Genomic DNA, 25,316 nt, shown 5'->3' on the forward strand with positions numbered 1-25,316 from the left:
TCAGAAAGGTGCATTATGAATACAATAAGCTCATTGTTATTTTAATAAATCCAGTCCCCCAAATTTAGGAAAATAGGGACAGAACACTGTAACCCTAGACCTTCTGGTGACATTTGTATGTTACTTGCACATGCCAAGAGCAAAAGCAAAGGCACTCAGCTACAGTCTTATCAGCAACTGCAATCCATTTCTTGGCCTGTTTATAGGCTGGCCTCTGTAATATACATGATGATTTAAACAGGCCACTATACAAGTTATCTTTGACTTACGATGATAATTGAGCCCAAAATTTATGTTGATAAGCGAAACGGTTAAGTGAATTGTGCCCCATTTTATGATATTTCTTGCCACTGTTGTTAAGTGAATCACTGCAGTTAAGTTAGTAACATGGTTGTTAAGTGAATCTGGCTTCCTCATTGATTTTGCTTGTCAGAAGGTCACAAAAGGGGATCACGTGACCCCAGGGCGCTGCAACCATCATAAATATGAGTCAATTGCCAAGTGTCTGAATTTTGATCACGTGACTATGGGGCTCCTGCAACAGTCATAAGTGTGAAGAATGGTCATAAGTCACGTTTTTCAGTGCTATTGTAACTTTGGTCACTAGATGAACTGTTGTACGTTGAGGAGTAGCTGTACTGTTAGAGCTGTAACTGATCTATTGTTCATGCAATTTAAGAAAGCTTAGAATGAATTCCTAGAATTGATCTGAACACGTTATCAGAACTTCATGATACCCAGACAACATATAACCTTCTAAAATCTACGGCTTTGTATGCTGTTCTTCCAAAATCTATCATTAAATTATGTGATAAATATTTGAGCTGCGTATGCTTTAAAAATGATTCAGAGGAAGAGATTCACACCTCACATGAACACAGCATCTTTCTGCTACTGATTAAAGCGTATGTAATTTTCTTCAGGTTTTGTGAAAGATGCTGATGTTTTAAGGAATCAAATTATTAAAGCAATATATGTTTAATGAAACTTTCAACGCAGTGGCATTTTGTTTCAAGCTCAGGCCTTGAAAAGAAATGTGTGAGCTTTAATGAACAGCAGAGAAGAGCTGCCCTTGCACAAGATCTGAAACACTTCTGCCAAATTATTTTTGAAGCATGCAATGCTAACCTTAAATGTATAGTATGAAATCTAATTAACTCTAATTAAGATATATTTACATTAACTTCAGTGCCATTGCTATACTAGTCCTCGTTTTGGAGCACAAGCACAAGCACACTACTCAAAGGACAAGTTCAAGTTCAGCCTCCACCCCCTTGCACATCCCTGCTATTGATGTACTTTTGGAGTACAACTTTGGACGAAGTATTACTGCCCATGTTTGCTCCACTGACACAATTGAGTTCCTCCCCCCACCCCAAAAAAAGAAAAACAACTAGCAAGAGTCTTTCCCTTAGAATCTGATACTCCTGGAGCAGTGGTGGAATTCATTTTTTTTAACTACCAGTTCTGTGGGCGTGGCTTGGTGGGTGTGGTGTGGCTTGGTGGGCGTGGCTTGGTGGGCGTGGCAGGGGAAGGATACTGCAAAATCTCCATTCCCTTCCCACTCCTGGGGGAAGGATATTGCAAAATCTCCATTCCCACCCCACTCTGGGACCAGCCAGAGGTGGTATTTGCTGGTTCTCCAAACTGCTCAAAATTTCTGCTACTGGTTCTCCAGAACCTGTTGGTTAGGATCTCTCCAAACTAAGCAGGAAAATTAAAAGTGTCCTTGCCAAGAGCTTGAGGCCCTGGGATTGGAAGGACACACTCAGGTCTTTGGAGTAGATCAGTATTCCTCATCCTCGCAATTTTAAGAGGCATGGACTTCAACTCCCAAAATTCCTGATGGCTAGGGAATTCTAGGAATTGGGAGTCCCTGTCTTTTAAAAGTTGCAAAACTGAGAAACACTGGAGTAAACCATGAGTCCCTTTGAGTCGTTGAGGGGGAAGGACTTGCCACTAGACTATTTCTGTACAGTCCCTAGCACCTCTAGCACTGAAGAATCACCACAATTCTGGCATGAAATGGTTAACACCTGCTTCTTTTTGGAAGGAAGGAAAAGAGGAAGTCTGATGAGCAAAGTGCAGAGGCTGGAACACTCTCAGCAGCTGCCTTTGATCTCAGCGTCCTTGGAAAGCGTGTGTGAGCAGGTATCCGCCAGAATTGCTCCAGCAGGCTGGCTTCGCAATTGCCAAGCCTGCCTTGAACAGGGAGGTCAGAGGTTAGCAGCACAACTTCTCAGCTGTAAGATCAAAGGCACTGCAGATCTCAGGCTCCAGGATTGCCCTGGGAGGTTGGGAACTGAGAGCGCTTAAGTTTTGCTGTAAAGGTGCTCTCAAACTGGGAGACTGGTTACACTTTCTTTAAACCTTTCCAGCATTTCATCTGTGGTTTGCACATGTGTGTGCATGTACATTTGGGATGGATTCCTAAATGAATTTATCCTAATAGCATGTAAAAGACAAAATGATAAAAACCTTAATGTTCAGCAGTGGCCCTGTCTTTTAAAAATTACACTGATCCAACCAACACGGGCCTTATAGCACCTCAGATTCTACAAAGCTTTTCAAGATTCTTTAGTCTGAGAGATGAATTCACTAAAGAAAATGTAGTTCTCATTTTCAAAGCATGGTGCAAATTTGCTCATCTCCCAAACATGGAGCCTAAAGAATATTGTATATGAAATCATGGTTAACAGGATGACTAGCAAAGAATCCCATTTGTTCTGTTGAAGTCAGGCAGCAGTTTTAAGCTGAGATCAAGACACAGGCTAATCAGTATTTCCCTCCCCCCTTTAGGAAATCCAGTATTCTCTTGTATCATGCTGAGTATTTTGGGGGAGCAACAACTGAGATAAAATCACATTTCCGCAACCAAATTTAACAATAACATAGGTTTTTTTTATTCTGTTCAATTGTGTCCAGTTTTTGAAAACTGTTAGAAGTCCCTGCAAACTGCAAGTTTGTTCGTGGCAAGGATTTTCAGAAGTGGTTTTCCACTGCCTCCTTTCTAGAACTAAGAGAAAGAGACTAGCTCAAGATCACCCAGCTGGCTTCGTGCCCAGGCAGGACTAGAACTCATAATCTCCTGGTTTCTAACCTGATGCTTTAACCTCTGTATCAAACTGCCTCTCTTTACGGTACATTGTTAAAATAAGGTAAATGCATTTCTGGCAGATGGATAGGCAAGTAGGTGACAGAAAGCCTGACAGACACATGGAAATCAGCCACATGCACACATTTATTGTGTATATGGAACCTTTAAATACCAGTTCCCAAAGGCTCTCCTCTTCTAGTGTCTTTGCTAATGGAAAGACAAGGCCCTGCAATACCAGCTCAACTGAACTTATCTGGAATGGTAATTTCTGAAAAGTCTTGTTCATGCTTCATCTTTCTCAATGGAAAAGAGTGTAAGGGAGGGAAACTAGATTGTATGAGAGACTGTAGTATTGCCCATTTAGTTTGGGCCTTACGTACTTTGAATATAAAGATACTCAGGAGCTTAATTTGCAATCTAATCAGCCAAGGAGCTGATCAAAAAGCTTTCTGAAGGAGTTCATTAAATCTGTTCTCACACATATACCTTATTGGCCAATGATAGGCATGGCCGGAGATCCCGCTCAGGCCTTTCCAGTTTGACAATGGAGACAAATCCTGGAACAGTATGTTCATCCTCGCTGGTATTACACAAAGACAGGGGATGGAACTGTGAAGAGAAAGGAAGGGAAAGTTACTACTGATATATCATAGCACAATTATAAAATCATAGGGCCCGCAGGGACCTCAGAGGTCTTCTAGTCCAATTCTCTGTTCAAAGCAGGAGCCAATCAAATGACTGTCCAGTCTGTTCTTGAAAACCTCCAGTGACTGAGTACCCACAACCCTGGAGGCAAGCTATTCCATTGATTAATTGCTCTCACTGTCAGAAAATTCCCCCTTTCTTCTAGATTGAATCTCTTTGATAAGCTTCCACCTATTGCTTCTTGTCTTGCCCTCTGGTGTCCTACAGAATAAGTCAATCCTCTCTTCTTTATGACAGCCCCTCAAGTACTGGAAGACAGCTATCATATCCCCCTAATCCTTCTCTTCAATTGGCTAGACATTTCTAGCTCCCTCAGCTGTTTGCCATACAATTTGGCCTCCGAACCCTTTATCAGTTTTGTTGCTCTTCTCTATATGCTTTCCATTCTCAACATCTTTTTTGTATTGTGATATAATGCTGGTATAATATAATGATGATGATATAATGTAATTGGCTTATATTGCAATACAGAAGATGGACACCGCATTATTGAGGAAGGACTGCAGATCAACACTTGATGTGCAACTAAGATATAGGGTAAAGTGCTACAGTAAACTTTTGTCAGTTTCAGACAAACATTTGCACTTTTTCATTATCATTGAGCTTAGCCATTCTTTCATTTCTTAGACACAAGCTTAAGAAAAATGTTAAAATGTCTTCTGGATGACTTATCTAACTCATAATGTATCATAATTCACAATCTATCCAGATAAACTTGCATTACAGCTCAGTTATCTTGTTTGTTGGGAATTCTGAGGATCTGTTGACTCAATACACCCAATGAGCATAGATTACAAGGTGCTCTGCAGTGCACAGTCAGGTATTTGATCAAGAGGTAAAAAAAATAGGTACCCTGTGCTCTACATACAGTTATCCTTGAAGATCTTTTAGTAGCTGCCACCACTACACAAATGTTGCTGCATTGTTTGTTAATATAGTAGAAGGTTTCCAGGAATGCATGGGACTTTTCTTCTTTCATTGCATCACTGGGCTAAGTTTGCTTCTTAGCCCAGTTAAAGATTATCTAGCAAAGGTCCTGGTTAAAATTGGGTATGAATATATCTTGCAAAGACACTGTCTCTAGATTGTTTGTCTAAATTTAAATCTTAGCTTTCATTTAGCAAGTCCCACTTTTAAAGATACCTTCATAATTAATTTGTCAAAATTTCTAAGGAAAACAAACAGGACTGAAAGAAGGAACCATTCCTGTTTAGAATAGAAAGCTGGCAGCAAGGAAAGGATTATTCTTGCAAGATTATAGTTGCTCCATAAACACAGAGAGGTGTTTCCTTTGAATTCAAAATGCCCTGAAGCTTTGCTCATACGATCTTGAATCATACCAACATTTATAAATACAACATACGTGCAAATAAGTGTAAGAAAAATAATGTACTTTCATTCACAAGAATTTCCTTTTGGAATTTTAATGGAAGACTGTTCCATAAAAAACATAAGAGAGCCTTGCTGAATCAAAGCAATTCCAAGTCATTTAGTGGCTTGATTTAGGAAGCATATAGTATAAGGATACACCCTTTTCCACCTTTTTGATCCTGTTTTCAGTTCTACAATGCTTTTTGAAGTAAGGTAGCTATTTCACTTGTACTCAGATTGTTATGAACTGGCAAGTTTCTCCACAGGGTCATTGTGGGCTGTTACCATTGTGGACATCAAATGGAGGAAATGCTTAGAATCTGGCCAGAGAGAAAGAGTGTGTGTTATTGGGAAGTTGCTCCATCTCCAATACCATTTGGTTGCTTCCAAAGGGTATGAGCTACTTAAATATCCTGTCTAATGGCTGGGCTGAGAATGGGAGTAGAAGGTTCCAATCACAAAACTGAGCTTAAAAAATAAAAATGAAGAGAGTAATTGATCAGTCAACTTCAAGTAAAGTGAAATTACTTTAAGAAAATCTTTGCAACTGAAAGGCAATTAAACAACAAAAAATGACCATCTACTGGAAGGGGTTGTTCTGTCAACTGGCGTCAACCCTTATTCAACTGGTCAGAGGACGGGTTTATGGCAAATATAATGCCTGTTCTTCTGAAGAAAGAATGGCCATCTGCGCTATTGCATCTGTTGTCTGATAGACCAAAGGTGAGCTCACACCTGCTGCCAGCTTTGGCAAAGGATCAAGGGAGAATTTCATTGAAAGTCTGATAGCATCTCCTCCCCCCCCCCTTATACACACTGGTTAAAAGAAAGCTGGCACGCCTGTTTTACACAGCAGCTTCTCTGTGTGGGGCCAACAGTATATCTGATGGATCAAAGGAAGGAGTGCTACATCTCAAAGATATGGTTCTTCACCTCTTAGCCATCATGGTATGGTTCACTAGTCTTAATAAACCAAAAATTGCAAACTCTTTGCTGCTGCATTTCCAGAAATCTTCATCACTGCACATATAATTCTATTCAAAATTTTAGAGAGACTGTGGCTATTTAAAGTTGAGGGACCTGTAGCCCTGCAGGTGCTGTTGAATTACAACTAGAAATCTTCACCATGATCATGCAGGTTAGGCTACTAGTAATTCAGAAGGATCTGCAAGGCTATAGATTCTTTTATCTTTTGCTTGCAGTTATTTTAATGTACAAAACACAAGTGGACATTAACTCTCAGAATGCAGAGGGAAATGCCTCTTCTCTCTCACCATGGCATATACTATAGATAAAATTAGATTCTGAATTTAATAATCTGATTTAACTAAGCACACCCTAGATTACTAGCCCAGAATCCTGCCCTAATTGCACACCCATTGCTGATCTACAAAGTTATTATCAGGGAACTAGGGAACTATATGCCACAGAGATCACCGTTTTTGTGCCCTCACTGTTGCCAAGGTGTATTTTGAACTCCTAATAACCTACTGTGGGACAATGAGACTTTGTAGCCTATATTTAATGAGAAAAACAAACACCCTCCTGACTTCTACATTACTGGAAGGCAGGGTAGAAGGTTGGGGTGTTTTTTTGTTTTTTTTTGAATAAGTGACTGCAATAGAAAGCAATCAGAAGAAAGAAAAGCAGAACGGGAAGGCCAGAAATTCCGTGGAAAAGCATGTGTGATTCTCCATAATTGGAGACACCTAAGCGGGTTGCCAATAGCAATTACTCCGACTGGAACAGAACATATCTCCTGGAGAAGGGGAAACAATCTGACCAGGTGGAAGACCTGCAAATAGCTGATGAAGGAAATTTGGGCAGCCTTCGCAGGCTCAGCTTTAGTATATTGCAAGCTTGCCCTTGACGTTACTGGTGAAATACAGTATGGGCGATCTACCATATACTGAAGATTTCCCCATCCTAATTTCCAGACGTTTTAAGGACTGAAACTTTCACCATTTCCCTCGAGAGGCTCTCCCAATTCATCCAGCATGCTTAGCCTGGATGCGGAATAAAATCCATTTTCGGTGCTGCCCCAAGTACAATTGCACCACAAACCGAGCAAACGTTCTAGGCTCCCACAACACACCAAACCTGGATGCAGCGTAACCAGGATTAGCGAGCTGCGGAAACACAGCAGGGTGTGTTTATCTAACCTTTTAAAGCATGTCGTGTGAACACAACCATCGAGGGGGCGCTAGGCTCGAGAAGCCCGCTCCACCCCGCTGGCTTTGAAAACCAGAGGCTCAGTCGAGCCGTCCGGGCCGGGCGAACCGAGGGCTGAGAAAGCGGCCACGAAAGACGCGCTCCCGGCGGTTGCAGCTGCGGCGGCCCTCGTGGATTTCGACCACGTGCGGAGCAAAGGAAACCTCCTCAGTTCGCTCCAGCGCGGTAGGTTTGAAGGTCAGCCCTTCGCAGCGAGGCCCTTTGTCTGGGCTGGCCGGGCCTGGCCGTGTCCCTTGCGGCTTGCCTGCAGGCCCTCGTCTCCAACTCTCGCCACAGCCAGCGGGAGCGGCCAACAGGGCCTGCGAGGCTGCCTGTGGCGCGGCGAGATGAAAGGCGGGCCGCTAATGTAAGAGCCGGTGGCCTCCCCAGTGCCGTTTGAACTGTTTACAGATCGAGTTAACTATTACAGGCCGTGTGTATCTTGGCCGCCTGCCCGAATTCTTCCGCGCCCGTCAGATATTATTAAACAACCCTTTCGATGCTCGCCTGGAGTTCTTCCAACACACCTCAGAGAGTTGCCGACACTCCAGGCGGAGCCTTTGGTTGGCACCCTTGTTCCCGAGGCCCAAACAAGAATCACGGTCTCGGCCCCGGGGAGGCGGGGAGGGGGATTTGGCTGGCTCGCGGCGGCGACTCAAAGGGAGAAGAAAACAGGGAGAGTCAGGCTTGGTAGACACGGAAAAAGCCCCAGGGTGGGCACAGAGCCTAAGAGCACCCCCTCGCCTCAGCTCCCTGGGCCAGGTAAATGCCGTGTTTAAAACTGCCGGCCCCGCATCTGCAGGCGACAGTCGAGTTGAATGGGTATCTCTGGGCCGCTCATTGTAGCCGGGCTATTTCCTGGGGGGCAAGAGGAGACACGCCTATGGCCCAGCACGTTAATGCAAATCCCCCCCTCAGTATTTCGGGATTATTGCCGCCCCTAGTTATCTGAGGGTGCTCTTCATCAGATCTCTCAAGCTGTGCCTTTTATTAAATAGGGCAACTTATAACAATTATGGCTCATGGTTGAGAGCCTTTTTTTTTCCTGTTTAGGTGACCTGTGGTACAAGTACTGACTAAATGGCAATTTATCAGTGGCCATAATTGTGAAATAAATCAGAACTGGTTGGATGTAGAGAATTCACTCAGTCATATACCGTGGTTTTTAAGCCACCATAGATGAGGAAAACCAATTAAACCACGCTGTGGCTCAGCCTGTCAAATGCAACTGATAGTTCTTTTGCCCCAGCATTGACCCAAATTAGCTTAATAAAAAAGTTCAACATTAATGAATTATGAGAACCAATGTGATCTAGTGGCTGGGGGAAAACCCAATCAGTCAGGCCAGTATTATCTCCATTTCAGACACTAAATGAAAGACATTAAAACCACCAAGCTCAAGATAGATGAGAGTAGTTTTGTGGTATTTTGGGTGTCACCTCACTTTTCTCCAATGTATTGTGTTTTCAAAGAACTTGTTGGCTTAGTTGAGGAACATAGTCTGTCAATTTGAGCCCTAGATAGTATGAATCAAGACCGAGACTTCTTTGAATATACAGAATGTCTTTCCTTTAATATAAAGCAAATATATACTCATTGTAATACATCATTTTTTTGGGAGAAAAGAAACCAGAAGCATTATATTTTTAAAGCTAATTAAACCGGCTCAAAATGTTACATAATGGACAACTTATGGTCATTGCTCAGTAGTAGCAAAAGTTCCTCATCTCAGAGCTGCTCTTTCTTTTTTTGGTTTTGAGTCATCAGTTCATTACTTACCTGCATCAATCAGCATTCCAGATCTTTTCAAGATACAGGTAGTCCTCGACTTATAACAGTTCATTTAGTGTCTGCTCAAAGTTACAACAGCACTGAAAAATGTGATTATGACCATTTTTCACACTTTAGAACCGGTGCAGCATCCCCATGGTCATGTGATCAAAATTCAGATGCTTGGCAACTGACTCATATTTATGACAATTGCAGTATCCCAAGGTCGTGTGATCACCTTTTGTGTGCTTCTGACAAGCAAAGTCAATGGGGAAGTTGCATGTTCCTTAAACAACTGTAGTGATTCACTTAACAACTGTGGCAAGAAATGTCATAAAATGTGGCAAAGTTCACCTAACAACTGTGACATACCAATAGACATTTTAGCTCAATTGTGGTAGTAAATCGAGGACTACCTGTATTCCCAAACCACATAACCAGGTAGCTGTGTCTTTCTGAAGAGACCGTATTTTGTTTATTGTAGATCATTTCAGGGGGGTGGTATTTTTTTAACTGTGGTTGCAGTAGCAGAGGTACACTAGGATTGTCATGCTGAGTGCTACATTTCCCCCCAAGGCTCTTTGCTCCCACTACGGGGAGGAGGGGGACTGCATTTGGCTGCACTCCAGCCCCTATAAATGCAGGCTTGAGAAAGCCAGTGTGCTTTGAAGGGCTCACTCCCCCCCCCCATCCAGGCACAGCAGCTGTTTTTTTTTTATCTGTTACCCTTCAGGTGGGTTGGATTTCATTTTTCACAGTTCCCCAACAAGCCATGGGTTGAAGCCCTCTACTATAGAGAGCAACTAATTAGAGTAGCCAGTCAGAGAGACATAATTCAATCATTGTGCCCCAGATATATTAGCACCATTGTGACAGAATTTTGATACAGTACATTACCTAAATTGTGCTAGAAATCTTAGCAACTATGACTGCTCATAAACTGATGCAACATTCTTTTTGTAGAGTTTCCCTACCACCATTATGTTCAGAATCCCCATTTAAATAAAGCACTTCCAGTGTTCATAGCAACTTAAGCAAGATGTTGGCAGATGGGGAGCCTCGGCGCAGGCAGGGAAGCCTGAGTGGGCAGGGAGGTCTGTAAACAAGTGTGCAGCTTGGAACTCTGGGCTGAGTTAATGTGCTCTTGCTGGAAAGCCTGGGAGCTTGCTGTTGGCAGGTTTCGATCTCCCGCATCCCGTGTCACTAGGAGCCATTTGCTGGCTCCTCCAGCATCCCAGCTTGTTCAGGCAGGCCTGTCCTGCTAAGAGAGGGAGGAATTTGATTCTCACCCCCAGGGGCTTGCTAAGTAACTCTCCTGCACTTCAAAGGAGCTCTTTATTTTGCCTTAGTGATCACACCCTGCAAAAATTTCCCACTGACAAAAGAAATCGTTTTATAGGCAAAGGAGGGATTGGAATGTCTCCTCAACCCTGATGAAGGAAGAAGGGCTCAACACACACCCTGGAAGAGACAAGGCATGGAATTGTGGTCTCTGCTATGATAAGTGCTGAGACATACGATAATCTGAAAGTTGGAAGAATCCTGTTGGATACCATTCAGCAACCTGTTTCCCAGAGTGATAAACCACATGTCCTCTAAAAGCCTATAATGTTATGGATTGCACCAGAGAGGCTAAACCAATTTCGTTGTATATATGATGTACAATGATAATAAAGACTATACTACTACAGTACTATAAGAAGAGTGAGAAAGCTTACCCCCTATACATAGAATTATAACGTAAAATATCATCACAGATCTCTGCCATAAATTGTGATCTAAGATTGTGATAACAATGTCAATCATAGTCTTCATTCTGGAATTCTATGGCATTAATCCCAAGTCTTATTCAATGCAGACAGAGAGGCACAGGCTTCCATTAGTAACCTTGAGACTGAACCAAATCTAATATATTTTCATTCTTAGATTAAGCTAAAAGGTCACACTACCGTCAACTGAACTCTCTCTAGATCTCTGGAACGTCAAGTACCATAGTTTCCAAGAAGTTTTTGACCTTGCTGGTTTAGGAATAACAAAGATTGAATACCAGTAACTCTGAAGGACAATGAGATGTTTTCTGGATACCCAGAGAAAAAATATCAACTAAGGGTACAAACCTGGATAAAATGCCCTGCTCATGCTTTTGTTTAATAGTTGCAGTATCTGCCCTCTGACCTGTGTGTAGGTTACTAGAATTAACTAGCTGAAACCCTAGCACTCATGCAGTGACCCAGATAGATAGGCAACTAGGCCAAGAAGCTTTAACAATAATTTGGGGGAACACTGTGCTAGTGAAGCTGCATGCAGCCTGGATGCACTTAGTATTGACACTGCAAATTAACAGAGGATGGGGGATATGGATTTGGTATACATCTGGAATAGGATTAGCTTCTTTAGATTGTAACCCCATCTGGGGCTAAAAGGTCTTCCTTATCTGCCCATAGTACTTACATCTGATATCTGAAAAATCAGATATCACAGAAACTGACAATTTAAGTCATGGCTGTGTTCACACGGCATGTTTTTCCTGATGAAGTAATGACTTGGTAGGGGCAGCATTTGTAAAATATTACAAGCTTTATTAGTTTTAACTTTGGTTAGGGTTTTTTGTGGCCCAGCATTTGTAAAAACACAGCTCACTGCATTAACTTATGGATCATTATATTTGCAAATCCAGAAAATTAGTTAATTAGTACCCAGGTGAAGTGGGTTGTGTGAATGCTGCCAGTGAAGAATATTAATGGAAATTCTTAAAACTATGTTACCACAAAAAAAGTTTATATTTTTCCATTCTCCCTTTTCCCTGCTGACCCTCATCCCAACAATCAATTACAGGTGATAACTCAGGTTGCAGGAGAATATGTACCAGCCAGCACTCATTGTCAATATATAACAATTGTGGGACTTAAAGCTTCAGTTTCCCACAAAAATATTTTTGAGCAAGAAAAATAGTTAATCATCTGCTGTGTCTCTTACATATGTATGCTCATTAATGTGAGTTGAAGACATTTCTGTCCCAGTCCTTAAAGACAAATATAGTGCAAGATACCAGTAGTAGCTCATGAAGCCTGTTCCAAAGTCAGATGCCTCCATAAGACCTAAAAAGAGCTATTTTTTTTTTGCAACCAATTGCCTGAATGCCATTTTTTAATTGGAAGGGACAGCTAGCTATAAATGTATGAAGCTATATCGTGCACATCTTTCCAATAAGTGTTCTTAGGATAAACTGTGTTTTGAAAGTCAAGATTAAAATTCAATGTTTGGAGAGAGAGAGCTGAGCCAGAGGAACTTCATCTCATCATGAACAGAGCCAGGATTGAAAAAGCTTTTTCTTTGCAACATGGTATTAGCATTGTTTCATACTTTTATATTTTGGGGTTGTTCCTCAAAATAATTGGAAGTTGTAGATATGTGTGGCTGCTCAATTCCCAGCTCTGCATTAGTTGAAATAGAGTTTGACCCGTGAAACATGTGAGTTTGCAGCTATTCATAAAACCTACAAAAGATCCTGGTCTTTAATTTAACCTAGCCCTCTTTCATCTTGGATCTTTAAATGTACTGTACTTGGTGCTGATGAGAATGATGGGAGTTAGACACATTTAGTGAGAATCAGGTTGGGGAAAATAATTAATAGTTAATATTTGGCTGAGCACAAGCAGATGTCCTTGGTTTATGCAACATACTAGAAACTCAGAAAAATCCCACTGGTAGAACCATAAATGATCCTACCGTTCTCCAGTGGTTGCAGTTCTATATGCAATTAGAACAATTGCATATACAATTGTTCTAATTCTTCAGAATGGAACATTTTAGAGACTCTACAACCATAGTATCGGAACATATGTAGATCCTTGAAGGATCAGCCTACATGTGTATTTAATGATCAGCTAGAGAAATCTGATGAGATTACTAGATTGAAATATGAAGGCTCCAGTCCTCCCTCTTTGTTTATGCTTATTCAGGTGGGTGCTCTATAGTATCATGCCACTATGTTTTCTACATATTTTTTTCTGCTCCAGAGTGCAGCCCTAAAACCCAACATTTCAAGGGAGCAGACTTTTGTTAGACTCAGTGCGGCTTCCTCTCAAAAAAGCATATGGATCTAGAGATTTCAATTTATATTCCCCAACTGTCTAAAATGGTAACACTTTTCTGCGCCTGAGTGATCTTGTGATTCCAAATATATACCTAGTTTAGAAGCACCCTTAAGTACTTCAAAAGGACATGGAAATCTAACTTAGAGCCCCTGTGCTGGTGTTTAAAGAAATAATTGTTAGGGGGAAGAAGAAGAATGTGAGGAATATTAGTGCATGTCTGTTCATGTTTATTCAGAAGCAGCAGCAGTGATGCTGTCCTTTTAACACTTGCTGCTCATCCTAGATCAGCATTCCCCAATCCACTGTTGCTCAGACAACCCATATGGCTAAGGGTTTGAGGAGTTGTAGTTGCGCAGGTGGAGATGCTTCTCAAAAACATCTCGCCCGATTTTTCTCCCAGTAGGACCTTTTCCAACGTGGGATTCTGTACAGTTTTGTCTTGACAAATTTTAAACAGAATACTACACAATCAACATTTGCTGCAGCCTTTCTATTTTGCCTTTTCACCTTTTCTATTGCAAAATCTCTGCTATAATACATTTCTCTTGAAGCTAATAAAACTTTTTAATTTCACAATTCAAATTTTAGGGAGGCTAGTTCAGAATTTAATACATTTAAGCTTGGAGGAAGAGGAATTCTTGTGTTCCCTTATAAATTTCACTGGTCAGTCTATGCCTATTGTACAGTGTTTGTATAGCTAAAGCAGCTTTTTGAAGCTGCACTGTGTTAACCCTTTTGATGTAACATCAGATCTAGATCTGTGTCTCAGCATAAGAATGGAGGGTCAGTCTTCACAGCATCCATTTCAAAGGGCTCCAAAGATCAATTGTACTTTGTGCCCAAAAGCCCACTTATTGGTTAATCATTACACATATCAGCACTAAGGAAATGCAGTCAATGGACAAGTGAAGTTAAAGATACCCATTAAAAAGTTTATGACCCTTATTGAGTCTAGGACAGTCAATGGATATTAAATTCAACTGAAATTACACAGACAACAAATATCAAATTATCTGTGAGATCCCACTACCATTGTAAAATTAGACACTTCTTTATAATAATAGAAAATATATGGTAGTAATTTCTTTTTTAAAAATAGCCACTGGTATTGCTTAATCAAAAACCTACAAATTGGTTTCTTTAGAAGTTCAGCTTTTGATATGAAGAGCTTGCCATTCTTTAAACTAAAGTCTAAGGTAGAAAATGTCCTCTTTGATGGCAATACGTGTCATGAATATTTCTCTTTATATTAATTTAAAACATGCACACCTGTAATACAAAATGGCCAGATCTACATAGGCTTTTTATCTTGGCACTATGACTTCTATCTTACACATGACACATGTCAACTTTATCTCAGCATAGCAGTTTTCTCAGCTTGCCTTTTTAATGAGTCAGTGATGTAATATAGTAATTTGTAGTGCCCAGTAGAATGTTTTTATATAGGAATATTTAAGGCAGTTTCCAATATGGAAAAATGTTTACTGTTCGTTAGAAACAGCAAGTAGTGAAGGAAGAAAAAGAAACAAGGATCAAACAATTAATATAAAATATATATAAAATAGGTTGATTAGAAGAACAATCCACTGGGTCTAAGAGCTTGGAGATATGTCTCTAATGGATCATTATAATAAGAATTGAGATTTGGCAGCTTCATAAGCTAACTGGATACCATAATTTGTATTTTATGAGGAGTTATTTCATTCGCTTTGGAAGATGATAATTGTTATGTATTCCTGCATCTAAGTGGAGTTTTAGAATCCATGACAGAAAGCAGCAACTAGAACTTCTAATGAAATGTATGTACCTTATTTAAAACTTCCAAATTCTTAGTATCTGAATAGTCCTAGTACAGGGGTCTGCAAACTTGGCTCTTTTAAGACTTATGGACTTCAACTCCCAGAGTTCCTCAGCCAGCTTTGCCATTGCATTAATTGCCACATGTCTTTAGATTATTAGTTATAGCAAATATGAAAACCATGGTGTCTCATCACTCTAGTCTAGAGAGGCTCTAGTGTAAATCCTAACTAGAGACATACAATAGGATTTACCTTCATCGTCAGTTCAATTTACGGCAACTAATAAGTCAGGGATGGGCTAATTAAGAATTATCACCACCAAAGTAAAGAGCTCTTCATTGGAAGAATGAGAATGAAGTGCTCAACCCTAAGTATATTTATTTATACCACGTGTTGAAAGGAACGTGGCTAACCATTTGTGGGGAAGACAGATGGATGAATAGAAAGAAACCAATTTTAAATGAAAATAATAATTTGCAGGCCCTTTCCAGTCTAGATTTAGACTTCAGGAAATGGATCTACTTTATTGCTCTGTTTAAAGAACTGTGGCTTACAACCAGACTGGAGAATCTGGATGCATCCACTGCAACTTCTACCCGAGACTCCCAAAAATATTTTAAGTGATGTTGGGGGGCCCTGTAATTACTCCACCAATGTAAGGTAGTTTCTCCCTGATGTTGTTTAACATCAGTTAACATTCAGGCTCATTCATACCTTTTGAAATACAGCATCTGTTTCCCAAGAATTTAAGATATATCCAGATGAAGATCTTGTTGTTCAATCACCATGTTTCTCAGAATTTTATGAGAGTCAGATGTGGTCAATATTGGGAATCCACTTTCTAGCTAGAAGCACTCTAAATTAGACAAGGGACTATAGCATTAACCAAACCATCCATGTGTGAAGAATAGGGCCAATTATAGGTGATCTTATCAGACAGTAGGAATCCCAATCTTTCTGACAAGGGGCATCTTAGTAAGTATATCAAATGATGCCCATATATTACAAAACCAATATATCTTTCTGCACAGTAAAGAAAAGCCTCAATTACTCCTCTGGCTTTGTACCGTTTGATAGTTATATCAAAAAATTTCAACACACAGCATATTCTATAAGAGGGATATGTAGAAAGTTCTCAAATATGAAACTTAAGATGGCACTGTATGAGGATTGTACTGCTTCATTGTACATTTTTGGATCAAACTTTGTTTTATTCACATTATTCATCAGCTTAAAATAAATAAGCCAGCACCATGAGGAAAGCTAGATATTGAGCATCTTAAAACTTATTGCCACATTCAAGGACATAGTAATACTCCTCTTCCTTATATTTAATGCATGTAAATGTTGTTACATGTTTCTTAGTAAAAACAACAATGGGAATTTAGGAGAAATGTAATTAGATGCTATCTATAAAATCAGGCCTATGCCATTTGATTTCTACAGATCAACTTCTTGCCACCAAAAGGAATCTGAAATACCTATAATTCTTCCTCTTTATAGAAATATCTGGCTTCCACAGGATGGGGATAGAAAGATATGTTTTTCCTTTCCCTAGAAATATAATGAAGTTACTGCCAGACCGTCCAAATTGTTGTGGTTAGCTAGTTATATGGTATATGAACTGCTGGGTGAGTAGCAATTCTGTATGCTTTGACTACAGAGCTGAAAAATGAAGAGAGAAAAGCAGGGCTGGGTAGAAACCCCCCCCCCCAAAAAAGTATAACAGGCAGAAAAAATCTGCAGGAAGAATAAGAAAGAGAGGGAGAGAGAGGGGGGGGGCACTAAGAATGGCCTAGAAAGAAAATGCAAATTCTGTGAGCTACAGTGATACGGGAAAGGGTTCAAAGAAAGGCTTGGCAATGACAAAATGAAAGTATAAACTGAGATAGGTAGAAAAGCATGAATACATAGAAGTTAAAAGGATTAGGTTAAAACTATGGCAAAACGTTTTACATTGTTGCTACAGTGATGAAGCTCTCTTGGATTATTATATCTGTTAAAAACCAGCCTTTTGAGCATCCAGTTTATATTGCACAGTTGGGTTGTCTTGGCATCAGGATACACACCTCCAATTCTGCAGCTCCTGCACCTCCTGGCTAAAAGCTTGCAGTCCAAAGCTACACATGTATACACATGTATACAAAGCTACACAAGCTATATTTTTTTTAAAAAATACAAAATTGGAAATTGAATTTTATCCAGTTTCAAGACATACCAACTTTTATGACACAGCACGAATGTACAGTATAATCAAAAATGATTTACGGATTTCTCTCTTCTCTTTTCTCCTAAGTCTATTATAACATGGGACTACCACCAACCTGACTTAAAATGACACTGCATATTGTTTTAAACTCACATTGAGAATTTGGGCTTCAAATTTAGCTTGTTTAAATCCCTACACCATCCCTTATGCTTCTTTCCTGTCAGCTGTTCCTTTTATTTATCTCAATTCCTTTTCTGTTCTGTACTCCTTTCTACAGATAGCAACACTTGAACTTTCATTCCTTTAATGGTCAGCTACTGATTCTCCTGGGGACCATCTGAATGTTGATTGCATGAAGATGGATAAGCCCCACAGTCCATTTCTATAACTGACTCTTAGCAAGTCTCAGGTTCATGACCACATTACATTCTGCAGATATTTCTTTTGTCTCCAGATTAGCAAGTGGTGTGTGTGTGTTATTTCAAAGATATTGCATTACTGATCTAGAGACTATGAGATATTTTCCCCTATTCTTTTCCCCTTGGCCTTACTCAACTGTCAATTTACTCCCCTATTGAGCTTACAACTTCCAGTGGACTATCACCTACTGGGATCCCTTCTGTTTCTAAATGCACCATAACTTGAGCACTTGCCATTCCCACCTTCTACTCTTCTGCCTTTTCCATGAGGAACATCTGACTTGGGAGATAGTCTATTGGTGCCAGTTGCCCAGTGAAACGGCAGGCCTCTCTCTTTCTCCTTAGCCACATTGACACTTGCCTTCGCACCAAGCTAAACTATTAATTCTCCATACAAGCAGCTGGTCAATATAATAAAATCCCTCAATCTGGCAGTTGTAAACTATCCACCTTCAGCAAGTCAGTTTTCAAACTCTACCAGAGTTTGGTTCCTCAGAAGAAGTTGCAAGACAACATCTTCCTCTTCGGATACTAAAAGGATAACCCCCTGCATTCTCCAAAATCAATTGCCCTCATCTCTGGGATAATCTTACATAATTTAATATGTAACGTCCAGGACGCAATATGACACTGTTTTCAGTGGAGCTGCCCCTACAAGACATCTCAGAAACTTCACTTAAGTTCACTTGAAAAACGGTAGCTATTTGCTTTGAAACATCTGGAAATGGAAATCTGTATTTACAAAATAACTGCTCAGCTGGTTCAGCTATTTGTTTCTTCTAGATAGAGTTCGAGATACTTGCTTTCACTTATGCAGTCCAAAATGGTCTTAAGTTATGTTCAAATGAATAATGCAACTGTCAGCCTATAAAGCAGAATTTTGACAATTGTGGTACATAATTCTCCAAAAATAACCCCACTTGAAACACTTTTTTTGCCTTTCAATTTTTTTCCCTTTAGGCATTGCAGTTTCCCTTTTTATTAGCTAATACATTAATAGTCATTTATTAGTAATTTTAGGATTGATACATAATCTATCTTCTTTGTAAACTGCTCTGAAGACATGTTAAACAATAACCATGATATTTTTTAAGAATTATTGATGTTAAACTATACAAAGGGTATCACCACAGTTTGAGGCCATAAATACATCTAAACTGATCAGAACATTGAATATGGCCCATGTACATCCTTGAAAACATATTCAGATTGCCTTATAGTTAGGTGGAGCAGACAGTAGCAAACGGACAGACTTTAACTGGCTGAGTTCAGGATGCTGATCTATAGGTATATGAAATTTCTTCTACTTTCTATTACAGTATTACATCACAAACTAAAGCATTCTCAATATGGACTTAAAATGTTAAAAAGTTAATAAAATTTTGTCCTTTTTGTATCTTACTGTAACCTAACCCTGTAATTAAACCTAAAAAAATGCATTTTGAAAAATTTCGTATTATGTCACTTCCTCTACTTCTTTTGTTTTTCTATTTGGGAATGCTGCATGCCTTGGTTAAGCAGGGACTGTCCTCTTCCACTCTGTAAATTGCTGTGCACACAGAATGTACTGTTATTACTATGAACTGATATAATTTTAAATGACCTCAAGCTGATCACAGTTTCAAGCAAACTTTCCTCAAAGGTTTGTTATAGAGATAAAACAGAAAAATACTATTTACAATAATAACATATGGAACACTTGAGAAGAGATTGGGTAGGACAGTATGATATAAAATCATGAATAATTATAATTGTACAGCAATGAAGGGGGTCAGAAAATGTCATCTCTATTAATTTTTTGACTCAAGCCCTTTAAAATTTGAAATGGCATGCCCAAGAAAATACACCTTATTCTGACTTTTGCTTTTTGGAGAAGTCCTATTTTAAGATCTGTTACAGTGTGTTTCTAATTGATACACTTTGGGAACAGAATGATTGTGATTTGCTCAGAATTACCTAGAAAAGGATTTAGAATCAGGACTTACATTGTAGACATCACTGGCAGCTTGAGGCCACAATGTACATTGCAAATATGAAAGACTACTTTTCCTGACACACACTATGATTATATTTTCAAAAATAGCACATGAGCCTGTTTTATGCAGTGGTAGCAGATTACAAGATCTAAGGCAGAGATTATTCCTTCCTTGTTACTCACATACATTTAATAGGTTTTGTTAGCATGTAGTTCATAAATTTGTCATCCTAGGAAGAAATCTTGTCATTGAATTATGCCTATTTCAAAAAGGACACATGTTCATCTGAACAGAGTTGCCTTATATAGTCAGAAGATGTCCCCAGTTTTTTCTACTGGAGCTTTCTCAGGTGGGTAATCTTTTTTTGGTTCCAATTGAGATCATTTGAACTGGATATATCAGGAACACGATTGGGGATTGTTTGCTTGCAAACTGGATGAGCTATCAGTGACCTCCTAAACGATAAGATACAAAAGTAGTATGCAATGTGTGTTTGTTTGGCTTGTGATTTGAATTAACTTCACAGGAGAAACTAACCAGAACAGTTGCAGTGCCTTGATACAGTGTGCTCTGACCATTCATCAATCCCTAATAACACCTTCCAGTTCTTTTCTCTCTCCATCCCCCTGCAAAGTATCCTGAAACTGATTGATTCATTCTAATCAACCATTCCAACATCCTTGCTATTTTAATTTCACCCTGAACATTACTACTGGAAGGCATCAGCTACTTAATTATCTGCATTTTGTATATGACATTGCTTGAGATTTGCACCATTCTGCTTGTGAACAATGAATTCAAGTCATGTGAGGACCCTGCAAGGTGAGTCACAGGTTGCAAGACAAGATGGCACATGAAGTCAGGCCAGCAACTGCACTTCATCACAATAGGCTGAACTTTACGACAGAGAAGTTCATTCAGTCTTTCCATTTGGTTCTTCTTGTTCAAACTATGGAAGGTTCCTCCAAGCATCTCTCTCTGATCAAAGTAAGAGACTGACATTTCTGAGTCATTGTGGGAAAGAAGAGGCTTGGTTGTCACTTGGAGCACTTTCTGAAAGGCATGGTAAGATCAGTAACATGTGGAAATACCCAATTCAATATATTCCGTATGGCTAAAAGGAACCAAGGGAACAGAATTTTTTATATAAAATAAGCATAGAAGTAAAACCAAAATCATGGATCCAATGAGAGTGCCTCTGATAGTTCATGCCTTTGTATTTCATTCATACAGAACAAAATTAAAATGTCTCTGGGAACAACATTGTGCACCTGCCCATTCATTTACGTTTACTTAGCTGAAGAACAGCTATAAAAAGGGATACAATGAGGAAAGCTTTGTGAAGCTATAAGGTGGGCAGTTCTACTTGATGGTTTCAGTTACAAAGCAAAATAAAACACCACTGTGGCCAGCAGATCTTGCATGGGAGTGAACAAGTGCAACAGAATAAAGATTTGCTTACCTGCAACAGTTTGCCTTCAGCAGGGGTGATCTCTGCAATGCTAGCAAAGACTCCTTCCAGTGTGAGGGGTTCCAGTTTGAAAGGAATTACCCGAATTATTGCCTTCTGGGCCAAAGTCTGCTCGGCTTCCATTGCTGCCACCAGTGCCAGTCCCGAGTAGCCTAGTCGTATCTGCAGCATAGCCATTAGCAGCCAAGGCCAGAGGACTGCCAGCTGTAGCTGGGGGCCAACACTCATGCTCCCAGCTGCAGCAGTGTGCTCTGGCCACACATACTGCTTAGGAATGTGTCCTCACCCCACCAGCAGGTTCCAACAACTGGTAAAATTGTTGAGGATTATAGCCCTCTGCAACTGCAGTCAATGGGGCAAACAAGAAGCAAAGGGTAGTTACCTGGAGCTTCTTCCAGGCTTTCCTCTCCCCCTTTTCTCAAAGTTTCTTCATGCCACGTGTTTGTAAAATCCTTGAGCTTCACAAGATTATAAGAACCCCAGATCAGGTCTTCCTCCTCCTCCTCCTCCTCCAGATAAATTCAGACATGGTGAGAAAAACCAATGGGGTATGAATAGCATATGGTATGAAGAGCTCTTGGTTTCTTCTAGGAATACTGCTATACCTGATTTTAGACAGTTCCCCATGGAAGACAATATCAGCTTCTCAAATCCTTTCAGGCTTTTAGATCCTAGGATGGCAAACAGGACCAAACCTGGTATCAGATGACCTTAGCAGCCCTTGTTGACTCCTGAAAAGTGAATTGCTTTTTTCATATATTCTTTTCTCTATTTATGCCACACATTAAAGCACAGAGTAACCATGCATGTACTTGCATTTAGGAATTTGAATGCAAACTTGGTTTTTCTTACTCATTGTCATCTGCTTGATCTTTTTTTCATATTTGCATGCCTGCAATGCCTCACTCACTTTGTTGAATTAAAAAATTTTAAGTTGGAATTTTCCAGCGGTTTGTCATTTTTAATACAGAAAATATAGTCCGTGGCTCTCCAAATTTATGAAATAAAAAAGGCATTTCTCAGATGTTTTCCAGAACTTGGAAGCTAAAAAAACAGGAAAAACAACTACAGATACACCTGTGTTTTATTTCATAGCTGTGCAAATCTCAGAATGTGTTTCCTTTTAGAAGTAAAATGCAAATTAACACAATTAAACATTAAAAAGCATGCTTGTGATTATAGTTATAGAAAAGCTGCAGAAATGTATCAGTTAAACTGATCAGAGAAAGAAAAAAATAAATTTAAACTGGTATGCAAACCTGTTACATAGTTGCGCCTCTAAAAATCCACAAGAAAAAAAATCCGGCAGCTTTTTGAAAAATCTTGGACAAAATATTTCAATTATCAAAATGTATTCTGAATCTTACCTACGAATTTCAGGTAAGGAAAGGGAAGTAGGGAAAACTCACAGAAACTCTTTATACAGGTAAATGTGAAATTCCAGTCTGAATCAGAAAGAAAAATAGACTCCCGGCTGAAGGCTTGTGAGTCAGGCGTGGCTGAAATCTAGTTTCCAAAAACAACTTAAAAATCTTGCTAAAAATCCAGGAAAATTTCTGGAAACTCCTTTTGAATTTGAGTAGGCTTTCCTTCTTTCAGCAAACATAGTAGGCATATCTAAACAGTACGCAGGATGGCAGTTGCTTGAAACAGCAGATATCCATCAGAAGACTGCATGAAAAACACAATGCAATCGTTCTTCAAAGGCAAAACAGGGCCCAGTGGGATGAAGTGAACTTGAAAAGTTCTGCAGAGCTCTTGAAAAAGTCTTCTTTCCCGAAAATCACAACTGGCTTAGCTCCTGGAAGGCAAAAGTAGTTTGTAGCTTGTGCTCTTGGCTTCCCTCCCCTAGGACTACAAGCACTTTCTACCTGCTGACACAAAGTGAGGGTGGAGCAGCCAAAGGCAATAACTCCACCCCCGAATGTGATTTTCAGAGTTCTTAGACTCCCTCTCCTGATTCAGTAGTAAATTACACTTAACATTTTCTTCCTTTTGACATGAATTGGTTAACTAGTCTATATGAGCAAGATTCACTTGCTGCATTTTCCAAAGAATTATGTATAGAGAAATGGAAAGGGAAAATAATTTGATCAAATGTGTTAAGACAAAACTGTGTTTCAGGATTTTTAGTATGACACTTTCAATTATATTGAAATTAGAACTACAGTAATTTTATCACTGAAGGAAGGATTGACTTATAAATGGAATAGCTAAAGTTTGCAGCTACCATAGCTTTTCTTAAGTTTTAATTTTGGTTGTGTTGTTTTTTCCCCCAATAGCCACTGCAAGGAAGATTTTAGGTAATGCTGATTTTTAGAAATCTGGAATTCAACTATTACTGTCTTCTGACATCAGCTGGGTGAGTAATACCACAGGCCAGACAGGAAACTTCAAAGCAAGATTACCCATTTGAAGCTGTAATTTAGGATGTGGTATAATTCCACTGGGTACGGCATTCAGGTTACTAGAAAGTCAAGTATTCAGTAATGTACAGAACTCCATGTGAAAACCAGTTTTGCAATAATTTGTATATAGAGAAAGGTCAATTTTCTTCAAATAAAAGAAGGAAAATATGGATATTTGATGTTTTGATTTGTTCTTTTTATTATAATGGAGATCTCCCATTTGTAAGGCTGTTACTGAATTTTTTTCTTTTAAATTGCTTACTATACAGTGTTAAAATGACTATGTGGACTGTCCTTTCACTTTAGTACACTTTTGAGGGTGGAGTGATTTAGTACTTAATTTTATTCAAATGAAATCAAATACTTTACTCTCCCATAGGACTATTAAGACCAAAGCAGCAAAAATTCAGATAATCACTAGATGACAGCATACAGATACAGAAAATTCAACCTATTGTTCTGCTGTCTAACTATTCTGGATTTTTGCCAGAAAATCTGGTAGTCCTACTCAAATATTACTATAGCAAACACTGGACTTCTTTGGAGTAATCCTTTTTATTATTTATTAATAGAATACACTTTAGCTGAAAGCTGTGAAAGTACTGAGAAGGTTGTTCCAGATAGAGTTATGCTGAGTATTAGCATCAAGAAATATTGTAGAGATTTCTTAAATAGTTTGAATATTATTTTATCCTTTGCCAGTTTGAATATTCTTTCTTTTCTACAAATGCTTAAGAGTCAAATAACTGAGTCTATAAATATGGTAGGAGATCCAGCTCCTTGGCCTCATTTTCCAGTTAGTTTAGAGACAGATGTAAAGATATAAATATCACCATTTCCAGACTGAGCCTTTAAAATAGAGGCCCATTTAAATGTTCTTTATTAATAATTTTGAATTATTAATAAAGCTATGCTACAATACAATTATTTCCTGTAGTCCAATCAGGTATGATAAAGAATGAGCTTCATTTGCAACATTTATTTGGATCTGCAACAGACCTGAACGAAATGCCTATTTTTAATTTAAGTCAGGACTGATACAAGCACCTCTTACCATTTTTTAAAATTCAGAGACCTTGCTAAGTATTCTCCCTACTTGTGTAGCATTTTATTCTTCACTTAATTTTCTTATCTTAATATTAGACTGAATGTATATAGATGGACAAATGGAGCCTCTAAAAATGATTGGAATTATCTCAAAATAATCAGTATATCAAAGGAATGGAAGCTTTGCAAGAAATATATTATTCTCTTGCAAATAATATGAGGCTATAGCTGAGTTTGTGTGGTTGACTTTGGTTCATCCTACCTTTCATTGAGAGATAATGGATGTAAGAAATCTAGGAACTGCAGAAAATCAATTGGAATAACAGATCTATCTGATCTGAGTTTTTGAGGAATTACATCCTTATGTATTTTTGAGAGTTCTGAGAAATCAGAATAGTCTTATAACACATTCTCATCATGCTACATCATTTGCATGTATTCTAATTGCAACATAAATACATTCAAGTACAAAGTCATTACTCTTTAAAATCTATTATCAATAAATACAATCATATTGAACAAATTAAATAGCTTGCAAAGACATTTAAGATAAGCAATAAAACAACATAAGTCTTAACATTTGTTTTATGTTGGCCCTAGAATGAGGAAATTATTAAAACACAAGAATGTACCATTAACATAAAATATCCAGCAGCTATTAGAGATGGAAAAATGAAGAAAGAAAGAAACCGCTTGTGTAATTAACTAGAAAATGAGATAAACAGTCTTCAAATGA

At 39.0% G+C, this 25,316-nt stretch overlaps 1 protein-coding gene across 1 annotated transcript in view; it reads right to left on the bottom strand.

Moving 5' to 3' along the window:
- Positions 1 to 23,594, bottom strand: part of RNF43 (ring finger protein 43) — a 38,145-nt gene extending 14,551 nt beyond the window's left edge. The window contains exons 1-2 of the mRNA XM_058164526.1: positions 21,117 to 23,594; positions 3,584 to 3,706 (exon numbers count right to left, since the gene is read on the bottom strand). Of these exons, the coding sequence (XP_058020509.1) occupies positions 3,584 to 3,706; positions 21,117 to 21,353 (360 nt within the window). The 5' untranslated portion in view covers positions 21,354 to 23,594. The remainder of the gene's footprint in view (positions 1 to 3,583; positions 3,707 to 21,116) is intronic.
- Positions 23,595 to 25,316: the final 1,722 nt, after the last annotated feature.

Source organism: Ahaetulla prasina, chromosome 1, assembly GCF_028640845.1.
Source record: "Ahaetulla prasina isolate Xishuangbanna chromosome 1, ASM2864084v1, whole genome shotgun sequence".
NCBI classification, from domain to species: Eukaryota; Metazoa; Chordata; class Lepidosauria; order Squamata; family Colubridae; genus Ahaetulla; species Ahaetulla prasina.